Source organism: Rutilus rutilus (genome assembly GCF_951802725.1).
Source record: "Rutilus rutilus genome assembly, chromosome: 3".
NCBI lineage: Eukaryota > Metazoa > Chordata > Actinopteri > Cypriniformes > Leuciscidae > Rutilus > Rutilus rutilus.
The window spans coordinates 5,059,510-5,077,126 of record NC_140211.1 but is presented as its reverse complement, the minus strand read 5'-3'; the positions used below and the strand labels follow the sequence as shown (position 1 = coordinate 5,077,126).

Below are 17,617 nucleotides of genomic sequence, written 5' to 3'. Positions count from 1 at the left end.
CACAAAACAGACAATTTTACATAGGGTGAGGGATGCTATTGCCCTTGCCTATGAGGCACACAGTCAAGCTTTGCCAGTAGGCATCACGGCTCATTCTACTAGGGGGGTCTCTTCTTCCCAAGTGGCCTTTTTTTGGGAAGTGCCTAGACATAAACTTAGATAAACATGTGTAAAACACTATTTTTCTAAGTTATTGTTATCAAATTTTAAACTGGGCTTGGCAAGGCTTCACGCTGTGATCCCACTGTGTTTTCCAGCTAATAGCTCCCAGCTATAGTTATCTGCAGGCATCTGTTTACAAAAAAAAATGTTGGCGGAAAGGTTTCTCCCCCTTTTTTTAGTGTGTTCAAAGTTCTATTACTCAAAACCAGTAAGACTTACAGTGATTCAGTGATACAGAGACCAAAACCATGCATATACTCCAAATGTTTCAAGAACAGCATGCAATTTATTTTGGGTATGCCTTTTTTAGGCGTTTTAGAGGAAATATTACAGAAACGCTAAGAACCAACTTATACATAAAAATACAGTAAAATCAGCGCTAACCCTACAGAAAGACCATATCAATCAGTCAACCAACAGATGAGGTGATACTTTTTCACTTTGTTGTATTTTTGCTGTCATCCAAGTTTTGTCAGATCCTGTTTAAACCACATTTAGGCATCTAAATATATGATTTCTGGGAGATTTTGTGTTGGTCTGGCTGTGTCATTTTCCCTGTGTAAAAATGCTTTATGAATGTTTCCTTTTTCTCTTGATTTAGGATGAATCTGGGGGATAAAAAGTACCTGCTAGGGATGGTGACTCCCTTGCAGGCCAAAACAATAATTAAAGCCTTTTTAAGTCTTGGCTTATGTAAATTTCTACAAATAGCATATTTTTATAGATAAAGTGATGTATCATCATTAAGAACTAAGATCTATCAATGGAAAAAAAAAGGGGTTTGATTTTGACTCTCTGACCCACTGAAGGTTTCTGTGTGATTCACACCATGAATAAGAAATGCTAAGGGAAGCATTTAAATAATTTTATGAATGCACTTTAGCAATTCAGAATCGAATCATTAATTGAATTGTATCTCATTGTGAATCGTCTCAAATCGAATCATTCTGAATTTGTCAAAATCACTCATGAAATCGATTCGCTTCAAATCGACCCAAAGATTCACAACACTAATTTAATCCAGGAAACTGAAATGTGTATGTTTTGTAAGTGATCATCATATCCTCAATATCAACCAATCAAATATAAATGTTACATATTTATTACATTTATTTGACTGTTTAATGTGACATCACTTCACTTCTGCCTTTCTAAGAATAGAACAGATTTAATTCTCCTGAGACACAAATAATGATTATTCTTAAGAGCTGCTGCTCAGAATCATATTCAACAGTTATTGATACAGATAAGATTAGTGAAAAACATAAAGACACATAAACACACCAGATATGCAAAGAGATTCTTAAAACACACGTATATTGTGTTAATATTTTAGATATCTATAGAATAGTAATCACTGATGTAATAAAAAATTGATTAGATCACATTATGTCATGATAATCAACATACAAAAACAAAACAAAAAAAACAATTACTGGATTCACTCAGAAATTATTAAAGAACAAATCAAACATATGAAATTGAATAAGAAAAATAAAGAATGAAAACAGTGAATGTAAGTAAACACGCAAACATTGATGTCTTCTCACTCCTAAGATCTGCTGCAGATGAAGTTGAGTTTGTGAGTCTCAGGAAGGCTGATCCAGCGCTGATCTCCTCCAGACTGAACTGCTCCTTTTCTCTTCGTAAGGCTGCAGTTTTCCGGTGTCGTTCCGTTCCCTGGAGCCCAGTTCTGATAGCACACGATCTCTCCGCTCAACCAGAGCCACATGTTCATTTGGCAGTAGTTGTGTAAACCCAACCACACCGCCTCAGTAGACGCACCTTTAACCACATTCATCACCTCCTCCTGCATCTCGACTGAATGAACCGAGACCAGATCCGTATAATTCTGTCTGCAGTATCTCAGAGCTTCAGGCCACGTCAGAGTCTCTTTGATCAGAATTAGTTTATCTGGACACAAAACAAACCACAAGCAAAAACTAGAGAGAGACTGATCAAAAACAACATGCAGAACAAACACTGTGGAGGAATCTGTCATGTCAGACATGTAGCGTGAACTTTAAGATATCTGGAGGTGATGGATGGATTGTGTGTGTTTGTGAGGATCTGCTCACCTTCATGACACACAAAAGGAAGTTGGCGGTTGCAAGAGACGTCATACCATTGACCCTGAGTGCTCGGAATGAGCATTGCACAGTTTTCAACACCTCCAGCATTATTAGGTTCACCAGAAGCCCAGTATCTGAATGAGGAGTCACTCTGATCTGACCACTGCCATGAGTCTCTGAACAGACCGATCCAGACACCATTAGATATGTGATTATCATTGATGAACTTCTGAATCTGTTGATTCTCATTCTGGTTCCTCACACTGACCAGATCAATGTGATTCTGTCTGCAGTAACTCTGCGCGTCTCTCCAGTTCTTCATCTGATCGACAAAGACGAGTCCTGCGTTCACTTTAAGAAAAACAAATGGAAAAAGATTCAAGAATCAGTTTGTTCATAATTCTGATTCTGATTTACAGTTTTTTATGTGATTAAGAACAGTGGTGGAAGCATCAGAAACACGTGTCTTTCAAAGACTGTTTCTACAGCTGATGATACATTGAATATTGAAGATTATTTTAAAGAAATAACATGAGGTAACATTTGTGAATATCTTGATGATTTTAAAGCACTTTCTATTTGTCCATTATGTTTCCTTACAGTCTCTATGAAATACTGGATTCAGACACAAAGAGCTGAATGAGAGAAACAGAGGAAGAAGTTACACTGTAACTAAATATGTTAGTTAAACTAACCAAAACTTACCAAAACTTTACTTTGACTGTAGACTAAACTTCTAAATTAACAGTTGCAGTTTAATGGACTATTTCTACATGGACTTCTAGATAAAGCTGTATGAGCTCTATCACTGCTGTATATTTAATATGAATATCAACATATCATTACCATCTAGATAAATATCAATCTCTTTCTCTGTGTATTTTTTTTATTTATTTTCTCCGGTTACACTTTATTTTAAGGGTTCAGAATAATGCATTAGTTAACTATAATACTTGTTCACAATTAAGCATTGCACTTAATGATTAACTGTACATTTTAAGGATCCTGAATTATTCATTAGTTAAGCAATAATTAATGATTAACTTGTTCAGAATTATGCATTAATTAAGCATGGACACAATAGTAATCAATGATTAACTTAACATAATATTTTCACTTTTCTGCTCAGCTACTGTTCGGACGCTCTCGCTTACTGCTCCGCGCTTTGCTCTATCGCTTTTACATTTTATCTCCTATTTTTTTTTAATATATATTTTTTTTTTTTTCCTTTATTTTATTTCCTTTTATCACCTAATTTTAACTTCAGCAAATCAGCACAGTGCTCATACGACAAAGTTTACTTCAAAAACTGAGAATTCTTTTACCCGACCAGCTTACATTCCGGGAAAGGAAAACACAACTGCCTAAAAGGATAAGAGAAAATGCCTCTTCTGAAATCTACTTGCTGCACCAACTGCCACAGACTTTTACAAAGGATTGCAGTTCTTGAAACAAAGTTACTTACGGGACCACCAAACCAGACGGAGCACACAACAGAGCTTCGTCATGGACACCCTCAGCATACTGGTGAGTCCCATGAAACTAGTGCTCCTCGACAGGTAGAGAAACAAGCCGATCGACTTACTAATCGATGGCACACACAGGGAGGGAGACCCAAAGGCACTCGAGACATCAGATTGTCACGAGCATCACATATTGCCGCAGTAGCATCCTCTACCCCAGATACAGCTCTGACAAGGATTGCAAAGACTGGTCTCCCACCACTGCCTATACATCTTGAGAACAGATTTGAAGTGCTAATGAATGTAAATGAGGAATCCCCAAATGTGATGAATGTGATCGAACACAGACTGAATAGGCCAGTAGCTAACACTGATGCTAACTGGCGCTCAAGGTCAAGCAGACAGCGGGACTCAGCTCAGAGCGCAGCCGGGCCCAGGACTCTGATAGTGGGGGACTCCATAATCAGAAACATTAGCAGCAGGGATACAACTATGTGCTGCCTTCCACAAGCAACAACTTCTGATGTAAACAGGGAACTTCAGAACATTCTGATGGAACATAAGACTGCAAATCGACTCATCATTCATGTGGGGAAGAATGATATTCATAAAGAGCAGTCAGAACCCCTTAAAAAGGATTTCATTGATCTTTTTGAAACACTTAAAAGACTGAAAGTTCAAACATTCATCAGTGGACCACTCCCAGCAAGAGGAACAAACAGGTTTTCACGGTTGCTTGGGCTTAATACATGGCTGCAAAAAACCTGCAATATAAAAGGAGTGAACTTTATTGACAATTTCAATCTTTTCTGGAGTCAGAGACAACTTTTTCATCGGGATGGCCATCACCCAAACAAACTTGGTTCAAGAGTGTTAAAGGACAATATCTACTTCTCCCTCAATCATCCTTCTGCAGTGTGTGCCAATCCACTCAATCTGAACGGCACACACACACCTGGACACAGTATGAATGACCACGGGACTTCACTTCAGCAGCAAAATGGACATGATAACACCAATCCGCCACAACAACCTCTGCTCACGGACACAATCTCAGCTGAGCCCTGCCCACAGAGCTCACCACAGACAGCCATATCAGAACTGCTTGAAGATTCAACACCCAAGGACGACTTCCTGGAAAACAGCCAGGGAACCCAGGACAGCATATCACAGCCTCTGATAACAGCAGAGCAACAGTCCCTTTCACCAGACACTCTCTCCCTCTCTCCAGCCTCACCCCTTCTGTGCTTCTCACAGAAAATGGAAGAACTGGTGCATGCTGGAACCAGACTATCCCACTCTTTTGCTGCGAGCCCCCAGTTACCTACCAAAAAAAGACCAGCACCATTACCCCCAGCTTCGAAACCTGCAGCAAAGCCTGCGGGCCCAGCTCGCCCTATCCCTCCTGTGAGAACTCTTCGGTCTCTAACACAACGTCAGGGCCCACACCCTCCTCCATCTGCTCGAGGTGAACCAAAAACAACTGATACCAGCTCTCAGTGATGTGTGTCGGGTCCCCGTTTTGAAAACAAAAACTTTCTCAAATGTTTACAGAACAAGCGGGAACCCAGTGTGCCTGTATCTTCCTCTATTGCTGTTCTATTACAAGATAGAAAGTCTAAGGCCTTCAATAGCCGTACAGCAAACCAAACTAATCTGGTGCCTCTTACACGTCAAACTAAGATTGCTGTGGGGAAAAGTAAGACTGTGAAGTTAGGACTCTTAAACATCCGCTCACTTAAAAATAAATCACTTCTAGTCAACGACTTAATAACCACAAACAATCTGGATTTTATTCTTCTAAATGAAACCTGGCTAGAAGACAGCTGCAGTGCAACAGTCCTCAATGAAGCAGCCCCTCCTAACTTTACTTTTATGAGTGTCTGCAGAGCTGTTAAGAGAGGTGGGGGTCTAGCTGCTCTTTTTAAAGATATCTATCAATGTAAGCAAAAATCATTTGGGAATTACTTGTCTTTCGAATATCTGGGTATTTTGTTAAAAGGTGCTCCACGCATTTTACTTATCATTATTTACAGGCCACCAAAATACTCTCCAACCTTTGCTGAGGACTTTACAGAACTAGTATCGAAAATTACATCAGAGTTTGACTGTTTTGCCATTGCTGGAGATTTTAACATCCACATAGATGAAACCAAAATGGCAAAAGAAATCAAAACTGTTTTAAAAACTTTTGATCTGACTCAGCATGTACATGGACCCACACACAATCGTGGACACACTCTAGATTTACTTATCAGTAAGGGTCTAAACATTTCATCGATTGTTATTAAGGATGTAGCACTGTCTGATCATTTCTGTATTTTCTTTGATATATTGATCTCTCCTGCCACTGAAGCTAGATCTGTGTCTGTCAAGAAGAGATGCTTAAATGAGAACACTAGTGTACTATTTATGAAGGCTATATCCTTAACACCAAGCATATCTGCGGACTCTGTTGATTTTCTCCTTGATTCTTTTAACTCAAAAGTCAAAGGTGTAATTGATGATATTGCTCCTGTGAAAGTCAGGAAGAAGAGTGGCAGACAAAAGGCACCTTGGAGAAACTCAACAGCAGTGCAAAATATGAAAAGACAATGCAGAAAAGCTGAGCGCATATGGCGGAAGACAAAACTTGTAGTCCATTATAACATCTACAAAGACAGCCTTCATGCTTTCAATATGGAACTAGGCAAAGCTAGACAGACTTTCTTCTCAAATATTATAAACAGCAATTTAAACAACACACGCACTCTTTTTGCTACTGTAGAGAGACTGACAAACCCCCCAAGCCAGATTCCCAGTGAAATGCTCTCAGACAGCAAGTGCAGTGAGTTTGCTTCTTTCTTCTCTGAGAAAATCAACAATATCAGAAAGGTGATCAGCACATCCTTGAGTTGCACTGGGGTCAGACAGATCAGACCACCTGAGAAAGTAGTTACTATGTCTGACTTCAAAGAAATTGATGGCACAATTTTGGAAGAAACCGTACAGCACCTTAAAACATCAACATGTGCTCTTGACACACTTCCCACATCATTTTTCAAAAGTGTGTTTAACAGTTTAGAAGCAGATCTTCTAGACGTGGTAAATACCTCACTTCTCTCTGGGAGTTTTCCAAACTCCCTGAAAACTGCAGTTGTCAAGCCCCTCCTGAAAAAGAGCAATCTAGATAAGACCATATTAAGCAACTATAGACCGATCTCAAATCTTCCTTTCATAGGCAAGATCATTGAAAAAGTTGTCTTCAATCAGCTGAATAAATTCTTATGCTCGAATGGATACTTTGACAATTTTCAATCTGGTTTCCGACCACATCACAGCACAGAGACAGCGCTCATAAAGATAATAAATGATATTCGCTTAAATACTGATTCAGGCAAATTATCGGTGCTGGTACTACTCGACCTCAGTGCTGCATTTGACACTGTTGATCATAACATACTTCTGGACAGGCTGGAAAACTGGGTGGGGCTTTCTGGGATAGTCCTAAAATGGTTCAGGTCATACTTAGATGGGAGAGGTTATTATGTGAGTATAGGAGACCATAGGTCTGAGTGGACATCCATGACATGCGGAGTCCCTCAAGGCTCAATTCTTGCGCCACTCCTGTTCAACCTGTACATGCTTCCAATGAGCCAAATAATGAGAAAGAACCAAATTGCTTACCACAGCTATGCAGACGACACACAGATTTACTTAGCCCTATCGCCTAACGACTACAGCCCCATTGACTCCCTGTACTAGTGCATTGATGAAGTCACCAGTTGGATGTGTCAAAACTTTCTTCAATTAAACAAAGACAAAACTGAAGTCATTGCGTTTGGAAACAAAGATGAAGTTCTCAAGGTGAATGCATACCTTCACTCTAGGGGTCAAACAACTAAAAATCAAGTCAGGAATCTTGGTGTGACACTAGAGTCAGACCTTAGTTTCAGTAGTCATGTCAAAGCGATAACAAAATCAGCGTACTATCATCTAAAAAATATTGCAAGAATTAGATGCTTTGTTTCCAGACAAGACTTAGAGAAACTTGTTCATGCTTTCATCACCAGCAGGGTGGATTACTGTAATGGACTCCTCACTGGCCTTCCCAAAAAGACCATAAGACAGTTGCAGCTCATACAGAATGCTGCCGCTAGGATTCTGAGCAGAACCAGAAAATATGAACACATCACACCAGTCCTCAGGTCTTTACACTGGCTCCCGGTTAGATTTAGGATTGATTTTAAAGTATTACTACTGGTATTTAAATCATTCAATGGCCTAGGACCTCAATACATTGCAGATATGCTCACTGAATATAAACCCAACAGATCACTCAGATCATTAGGATCATATCAGCTAGAAATACCAAGGGTTCACTCTAAGCATGGCGAGTCCGCTTTTAGCTATTATGCCAGCCGCAGCTGGAACCAGCTTCCAGAGGAGATCAGATGTGCTCCTACTGTAGTCACATTCAAATCCAGACTCAAAACACATCTGTTTAGCTTTGCATTTAATGAATGAGCACTGTGCCAATGTTCGTCCGACTGTTTGAACTGTACTGTATTTTCTGTATAAACTGTTTTAATTATTCTTATTCTTTTTATTATTTTAATTTCTTCTATGTAAAGCACTTTGAATTGCCACTGTGTATGAAATGTGCTATATAAATAAACTTGCCTTGCCTTGCCTTGCCTTGCCTAATAGTAAGGACATATTAGCCATTATTTACAAATTATTAAACATTTGAAAGATACACATTTGTTATGACCCCCTATTCTAAAGTGAAAGGTATATTCTCATTAGTTATGGCACTTATTGAGTGATATTCAAGTTTATTGACCAGAATAAGTAAATAAATAAAGGCTAAACTGCCACTAATACAGTACTACTAAAGAAAATGTTACCCTTTGTTCTAAAGATAGGTTCTTATTTGAGTTATTCTGCAACGTGATCTCACAAAAATGTGTATTTTCATGTAAAATGTGGTTCTACAACACGTTAATTACGTTTTCATGCACTGAAACGTACAATACTGACAGCACTAAAAATATTTTGCTCTGTTTGTGACTTCCGCTGCAGACTCGTTTCAAAGGATTATGTTTAACAGAACTGCACTTTAAAACCTTAATTTCTTTTTTCATGCAATAACAACAAATACAAAAACAAGACAATGATAAACAATACAGAGCAATACAGAGGGTTGCATTACAAAAACATACAGAATATTAAACTAGCTTAAATGATTGACACCATTGCAGAGTCTTACATGCAGAAGAGTTTTTAGAGTTCCTCAAAGAATATAGATATAAATTAAAAAAAGGAGTTTTCTTTGAAAATTTACATTTGTGAATATAAAATTTGTGAATATAATTTTTTTTTTTTTGCAATACACACATTCTCATAAAGGGGGAAATACTATTATCAAATTTTAGCAAATTTATAATTAACTGGGTAGAAATTGTGAATAATTTTAATAGACTTCAACCACTTTATTAGATCTTTCTTCTTTCTTTTTCTTTCGGCTGCTCCCATTAGGGGTCGCCACAGCGGATCATCCGACTCCATACCACCCTGTCCTCTACATCTGCCTCTTTTACCCCAACTACCTGCATGTCTTCCCTCACCACATCCATGAACCTCCTCCTTGATCTTCCTCTTTTCCTCCTTCCTGGTGGCTCCATCCTCAGCATTCTCCTACCAATAAAATTCATGTCCCTCCTCTGCACAAACCATCTCAATCTCGCCTCCCTCACCTTGTCACCAAAACGTCCAACATGCGCTGTCCCTCTAATTAACTCATTTCTAATCTTGTCCGTCCTTGTCACTCCCAACGAAAACCTTAACATCTTCAGCTCTGCTACCTCCAGCTCCGCCTCCTGCCTTTTACTCAATGCCACTGTCTCTAATCCATACAGCATCGCAGGTCTCACCACAGTCCTATAAACTTTTCCTTTCATTCTTGCAGATACTCTACTATCACAAATCACTCCTGTCACTCTTCTCCACCCACTCCACCCTGCCTGCACTCTTTTCTTCACTTCCCTAACACACTCTTCATTACTTTGCACTGTTGACCCCAGGTACCTGAACTCCTCCACCTTCTTCACCTCTTCTCCCTGTAACCGCACCACTCCACTGCCCTCCCTCTCATTTACGCACATGTACTCTGTCTTACTCCTACTGACTTTCATTCCCCTCCTCTCCAGCACGTACCTCCACCTCTCCAGGCTCTTCTCAACCTGCTCACTACTCTCACCACAAATCACAATATCATCCGCAAACATCATAGTCCAGGGAGACTCCTGTCTGACCTCGTCCGTCAACCTGTCCATCACCACTGCAAACAGGAAAGGGCTCAGGGCCAATCCTTGATGCAGTCCAACCTTCACCTTGAACCAGTCTGTCGTTCCTACTGCACACTTCACTGCAGTCACACTGTCCTCATACATGTCCTGCACCACCCTAACATACTTCTCTGACACACCTGACTTCCTCATACAATACCACAACTCCTCTCTTGGCACTCTGTCGTACGCTTTCTCTAAATCCACAAATACATAATGCAGCTCCTTCTGTCCTTCTCTATACTTCTCCATCAACGTTCTCAAAGCAAATAAGGCATCTGTGGTGCTCTTCCTCGGCATGAAACCATACTGTTGCTCACAGATGGTCACCTCTTCTCTCAGCCTGGCTTCCACTACTCTTTCCCATAACTTTATGGTGTGACTGATCAACTTAATTCCCCTGTAGTTACTGCAGTTCTGCACATCTCCCTTATGCTTAAAGATCGGTACCAGCACACTCCTTCTCCATTCCTCAGGCATCCTCTCACCTTCCAAAATCTTGTTAAACAATCTGGTTAAAAACTCCACTGCCATCTCTCCTAAACATCTCCATGCTTCTACCGGTATGTCATCTGGTCCAACCGACTTTCCACTCTTCATCCTCTTAATCGCTGCTCTCACTTCCTCCTTACTAATCCTATCCACTTCCTGCTTTACTAACACCACATCATCCAACCTTCTCTCTCTCTCATTTTCCTCGTTCATTAGCTGCTCAAAATACTCCCTCCATCTTCTCAACAAACTCTCCTCACTAGTCAACACATTTCCATCTCCATCCTTTATTGCTCTAACTTACAACACATCCTTCCCAGCTCGATCTCTCTGCCTGGCCAATCGGTACAAATCCTTTTCTCCTTCCTTAGTGTTCAACCTCTCATACAGCTCCTCGTATGCCTTTTCCTTGGCTTTCGCCACATCCCTCTTTACCTGTTGCCGCATCTCCTTGTACTCCTGCCTACTTTTCTCATCACCCTGTCGATCCCACTTCTGTTTTGCTAACCTCTTTCCCCTTATGCTCCCCTGCACTTCCTCATTCCACCACCACGTCTCCTTGTCTTCCTTACTATTTCCAGATGTCACACCAAGTACCTTTCTAGCTGCCTCCCTCGTCACTCCTGCGGTAGTTTCCCAATCATCCAGCACCTCTTCACCACCACCGAGCCTCTGTCTGACCTCTTCCCTGAACCTCACACTACAGTCTTCCTCCTTCAGTTTCCACCATCTTATTCTTCTTTCAGTCCTTACTCTCCTCCTCTTCTTCTTCGCCTCCAAAACCATCCTACAGACCACCATCCGATGCTGTCTAGCTACACTGTCACCTGCCAACACCTTACAGTCTCCAATCTCCTTCAGGTTGCATCTCCTACATAGAATATAGTCCACCTGTGTGCACCTTCCTCCACTCTTATAGGTCACCCTATGATCCTCCTTCTTCTTAAAATACGTATTCACCACTGCCATTTCCATCCTTTTAGCAAAATCTACCACCATCTGCCCTTCCACATTTCTCTCCATTAGGCCATACCTACCCATAACCTTCTCATCACCTCTGCTCCCCTCACCTACATGTCCATTAAAGTCTTCCCCAATCACCAATCGTTCATTTCTAGGTACACCATCTACCACTTCATCTAATTCACTCCAGAATCTTTCCTTCTCCTCCATCTCACAGCCGACTTGTGGAGCATAGGCACTGATGACATTTATCATCATCCCTTCAACTTCCACCTTCACGATCATCACCCTATCAGAAACTCTCTTCACCTCCACTACACTCTTACTGTACTCTTCCTTCAGAATCACCCCTACACCATTTCTCTTTCCATCCACACCATGATAGAACAGTTTAAACCCACCTCCAATGTTTCTGGCCTTACTCCCTTTCCACTTGGTCTCCTGAACACACAACATACAGTATCTACCCTTCTCCTCTCCATCATATCAGCTAACTCTCTCCCTTTACCAGTCATAGTGCCAACATTTAAAGTACCAACCCAAACCTCCACTCTCCTACACTTCTCCTCTTCCTGTCGCCTCTGTAGACGTCGTCGTCCTCCTCTCCTCCTCCTCCTTCGGCCAACAGTAGCCCAATTTCCACCGGTACCCTGATGTCTAACGACACCTGTGGCGGTCGTTGTTAACCCGGGCCTCGACCGATCCGGTATGAAATTCTTATTCGTGACCCGCATATTTGATTTGGCACATGTTTTACGCTGGAAGCCCTTCCTAACGCAACCCTCCCCATTTATCCGGGCTTGGGACCGGCACTAAGAGTGCACTGGCTTGTGCCTCCCTAATGGCTGGGTTCATCCACTTTATTAAATAAACATTTTTTTTTTTTTTTTTTTATCTTCCCATACTATATCATCAAATGTGTTATTCCAAAAGCTTACACAAGCAGGTAAAGAAATCTGAGCTCTGTTAAGAATTGAGCGAATTTTCTTGTTTGACAAGCAGCTGAGGAGACTGATCAACAAATAGATTAGTGCTGTCAAATATAGGTGGAGAGCATAGAGGGACGGGGACAGGACCTTTAGGGACAGGTTTGACTAAAGGTTTCACACAATCAGGAATTGCACCCAAAAACAATGGCATATTCTCTTGGGGGGACTGGAAAAGAGAATTCTTGCATAAAGTGTTCATAAGAGAGCAAGACACCCCTTTCATCTAAAAATGTTTTATTAACCCATTTATTTAAAAAAAAAAGAGATTTATTTTTATATGTAATATTTTGGTTGTTCCAGATAAAATAGTTATGTGGAGAAAAATTATAATTATATATTAGGGACCTGCATATTAAAGCCTGTTTATGAAAACTTGAAAGAGTTAAAGGTATTTTAGAAATGTTATAGTTGCAGCGCAACAAAAAAATGCAAACGTCCAACTGAACTGAAAAAAAATGATTTGGGATAATATTCCAAGAAGATGTAGGGTTGTTCAAGAAAGATTTTATCCACTTAACCTTGAAAGAATGTTGAGAGTGGAAAAGTCCACTAAGTCAAAACCACCCATTGTCTGATCAGCTATCATAACACTCTTTTTAATTCAATTATTTTTAGATTTCCAAACGAAGTTTACTACCATTTTTTCCAGCATTCTACAAATCTCCACAGAAACATTGCAGGATACATAACCCGAGATAACCCATCTGCTTTGGAAAGCAACACTCTACCTGTTATAGACAGATCACGCTGTAACCAAGAATTACATTTGCGTTGAATAGAAAGAATAAGAGGTTCAAAGTTCAGTTTTGATCTGTTTTTCTGATCTTTACATATAATTATACCCAAGTATTTAACTTCGAATTTGACTGGAATGTCACAGACTTTAACATCAGTGGAATGTTTAATAGATAAAATAGATATTTGTGAATATAAGAACTAAACCAGAAGCAGATGAAAAGAGATCAATTATATTTAAGGCTACAGAAAAAACAGAGTTGTGTCATCAGCCAATTGGCTTATTAATATTGATCGGTTTGCAACAGAGATATTTTCAAATTACTATTTTGAATGTCGATGGCTAATAATTGCATAGGAAGCAGAAAAAGATACGCCGATATTGGGCAGCCTTGACGAATACCTCTATCTATATTAAATCTATGAGTAGTACCATGCTGTAATTTAGCATTGAAGCATTGGCGTTATTGTAAAAAGTTTGAATTGCATTGAAAAAGTTGGGGCCAAAACCAAAAATATTCAAAGATTTAAGAATAAAAGGAAACGCAACAGAATCAAAAGCTTTATAAAAATCAAGAAAAACCAAGAAACCGTCATCAGGGATCAGATCCGAGTAATCTAAAATATCAAAAACAAGTCTAATGTTATTTGAAATAAGTCTGTCTTTCATGAATTCAATTATATTATCTAAAACACATTTAAGATAAAGCAAAAATCATGGCTAGTATTTTGTAATCATTATTTAACAAGCTTATAGGTCGCCAATTTTCAAGTTGAGCAGGGTCCTTTTGAGGTTTAGGGATCACATTTAACACCCTGAGTTATAGAGCTCGGGAGAGTTCCCTTATGTAGGCTTTCTAAATGCACTTGGAGAAGAAATGGAGAAAGAAAATTTGAGAATTTCTTATAGAATTCTGTGGTCAGACCATAATTTCCAGGAGATTTATTTAGTTTCAGCTTATCGATCGCCTCAGAAATATATTTAATTCGAATAGGGGATTCACAAAGACTTTTGCCAATCTCATCAATTTTGGAAATACGGTCTGAGTCAAGAGAATTAATATAAAACCAAATTTTGTTGAGAGTGTCTAGAACGATAAAGATTTTTATTTAAAAAAATTCACAATAATTATAAATTTCTTTATGATTGTTACAGAGGAGGCTCCCGTACCGCCTCCTCCGCACCACCGGAGGGATCCGTCTCCGGAATATTAACTCATCCTTACCAAACTCAAATTCCCATCATGCCTCTCACATGGGATGATTGCGCAACACACCTGCACCTCATTCACACACATAAAAGCCACTTACACACATCACTTAACTGCGAAGTCTTGATTTGCCCTGGCCGTCATTTCTGAGCGTTTTCTACCCGTGTTTACGTTGTACTTTGACCTTGGACTGTTTATCGCGTTTCTGATTATTCTCTGCCTGCCCCGACTTGGATTGTATTTGACCTTTTGCCTGTTAATCTGGTTTGTCTCTGTCTTGCCTTCATTGCTCTGTCTGCTGTTGATTTATCTGCCTGTCTGACTATTCTAAATAAAAGCTGCAAATGGATCTAACCGAGTCTGACGTGTTGCAACAATGATCTTTTAAAACCACTCCTTTATGTTAAGACTATTTATAGAATTGAGATGATTACATTGTTTCTCTAACTTAAAAAAATAATTGGATTTCCGTTCTCCCTCTTCCATCCAACTCCATCTTGAACGAACAACAGCACCCTTTGTTATAAGTTATCTAATGAGTTCTGAATTTCAGCCAATTCTAATTTCTGGACAACTGATACATTTACAAAGGGGATGCAGTAGAGACAGACAATTATTTTAACAATGTTAAGTTCCTCTAATTTGTATTGCTTGGCTTTTTGAGATCCAACTTTGAATAACATTAACCTACTATTGTATTTTAATAGCTCCCAATTAGTACCAAAATTATTTATAGCTTGAGCTTTATTAAAAAAAAGAAATGAATCTTAGAAATTACAGATTGACAAGTTTCCTCATCCTCTAACAAAGCAGAGTTTAGTTTCCAATATGAATTATATGTTCTTGAGTAAGATGGGTTATCAAAAGACAGAATAATATACATATGATCGGACAGTGGAGAAGGCAAAATTTCAACCTTTTTGACGTAATCCGATAAAGAGGGAGATATTAACCAGAAGTCAATCCTTAGACCTCAATGAACCAGAGCTGTGTCAGTCAGACCAAAACGGGAAATCAATGATGATCCTGATGATCCATTAGATATTCTAGGTGGTGATCTATCCAAAGAGCTGTTTATAGTTTGGTTAAAGTCCCCACCCAAAATAATAAGCAAATTAGAATATTTAAAATAGTTTAAATATGTTTCTATTGAATTAAACAATTTTAAGTTATTTTTTGCAGTGTTAAATCCATAAATGTTACCCAGGACAAAGATACAATCATTTAAGGTAACTAATAAAAAAAAGACAATTCCTTTGTCAAGGATGTCGGCTCTTTCATTAAGCCCACCGGCAACTATAGTTGCCGCAGTAGTACATGGTTGTCATTTTCCTTTTGTAAATATTTTTCTAGATGTTGTCCATGTTTTATTTCTCAATGAAATGCAAGCAAACAACCAAATAAAGGATTTCAAGAAGAAAAAAAAAGGTATTCACTTCCTCCCTGTCACATGAGGCTGTCAACTTCCTACCCCTATTTCCAGGAAGCAGGGCGAAGGCAAACCCTCCCAAAGAAAGGTCATTTTCATGTTACTAATAAGTATTTTTTTTGACATATATATATCTACATAATCATGAAGGTCTCTAGAATCAGCCAAACAAAACAAATCTTACAAGAGATCTATAGTTTTTTGTATACTTAGTCAAAAGTCCAAGCGGCAACTATAGTTGCCGGTGGGCAAATGCCTTGTAAGTACATATATCATGGCAAAATGGGGTATACTGTGTTAATAGGTTAATAAATCAAGTTTATTGGTCTTGTTTAGTGCATAAACATAACTTAACCCTTTAAATGACATCTCTATATAGATATTTTTCTTCATTCTATTTATTTGTATTTATTTATTTTCATTTAGCTTTTTGATACACAATGCCCTGTTATGGCTGCACTTTGTTCTGCACTATGTTCCACAACTTTAACCCTTGTGCGCTGTTCGTTTGCGGTTTACAGTCAGGCTGTTTGGGATCTGAGAGACCCCAGGCAACAAAATGTTATTTTGTAACAATATATATATTTTAAACAAATGTAATTTTACTCAGTTTATTAATGTTTTTACTCTACATTTGGACATTTTTACTCCACAAAATGTTCAAAAAAAGAAAAGAAAAATTCTCCAAAAATGTGCCTTATAAAATACCCACATTTCTAACTTTCATTCATGGGGATAACATGGATAATTTGACATGGTTTCAGGGATTAAAGTGAAAAAAATTCTTCTGACTGAAATTTTTTTTTTAGGCCAAGTCATATTCCTTTAACTTTTTAAATAGTCGAGACCAATAGCATTTTAAGGGGAGACGTTTTAAACCGCTTTAATATTGCCAGTAGGCGTATTTTAAAAGCTATATTTTAATCTATGAAAACCAGGCATGGAACATACTAATATAATTAATAATTTGCATATATATATATATATATATATATATATGCAAATTATAACACGTTTACACAAAATTTGTTAACACACAAGTAAGTTACTTTTCCCCTTTACTTAACATAAATTGTAAGAATATGACTAATAGTAAAGACTAGTACTAATAAATACAGTGCTATGCATAAGTTTAGACACCCATGCTAAAGTTGACTAAAAAGAGGAATAAAAAATCATCTTTTGGAAATTGAACTTAAAGGTATAGCGGAGGATCTTTCCGAATTTTAGATAAGTCCCGCCCTCTCCACTTTTTGAAAAGTTTGATTGATTCACCAGAATGATTGACAATTAGGAGGACCAATAGTATAGGGCAGTGGTTCTCAAACCTGTCCTGGCGTACCCCCAACACTGCACGTTTTCTTTGTCTCCCTAATAAAACACACCTGATTCAACTCATCAGCTCATTCACCCATGTTATAATGAGCTGATGAGTTGAATCAGGTGTGTTTGATTAGGGCGACAAAGAAAACGTGCAGTGTTGGGGGTACGCCAGGACAGGTTTGAGAACCACTGGTATAGGGTATCCACCCGGAAGTAAAAAGATCCTCCGCTATACCTTTAATGCCTTAATTTAAAAAAATAGGAAAAATCCAACCTTTAAGGACACCAATTTTCTTTGTGAATGAATAATGTATCGTAAATAAATAAATGTTCTTCCTTAAAATACAGGGTGCATAAGTTTGGACACCCCTATGTTAAATTCCCATAGAGGCAGGCAGATTTTTATTTTTAAGTATTTTTTTTATTTATTTTTTAGGATACTATGAATC

General features: G+C 38.7%; 1 protein-coding gene across 1 annotated transcript in view; it reads right to left on the bottom strand.

Annotated features, from left to right (window-relative positions):
* Positions 1 to 1,267: 1,267 nt before the first annotated feature.
* LOC311287707 (macrophage mannose receptor 1-like) overlaps positions 1,268 to 17,617 on the bottom strand; it is a gene marked incomplete at its 5' end in the record, with an annotated part of 29,272 nt that continues 12,922 nt past the window's right edge. The window contains 2 exons of the mRNA XM_084404722.1: positions 1,268 to 2,076; positions 2,241 to 2,585. Coding sequence (XP_084260848.1) covers positions 1,715 to 2,076; positions 2,241 to 2,585 — 707 coding nt within the window. The 3' untranslated portion in view covers positions 1,268 to 1,714. The remainder of the gene's footprint in view (positions 2,077 to 2,240; positions 2,586 to 17,617) is intronic.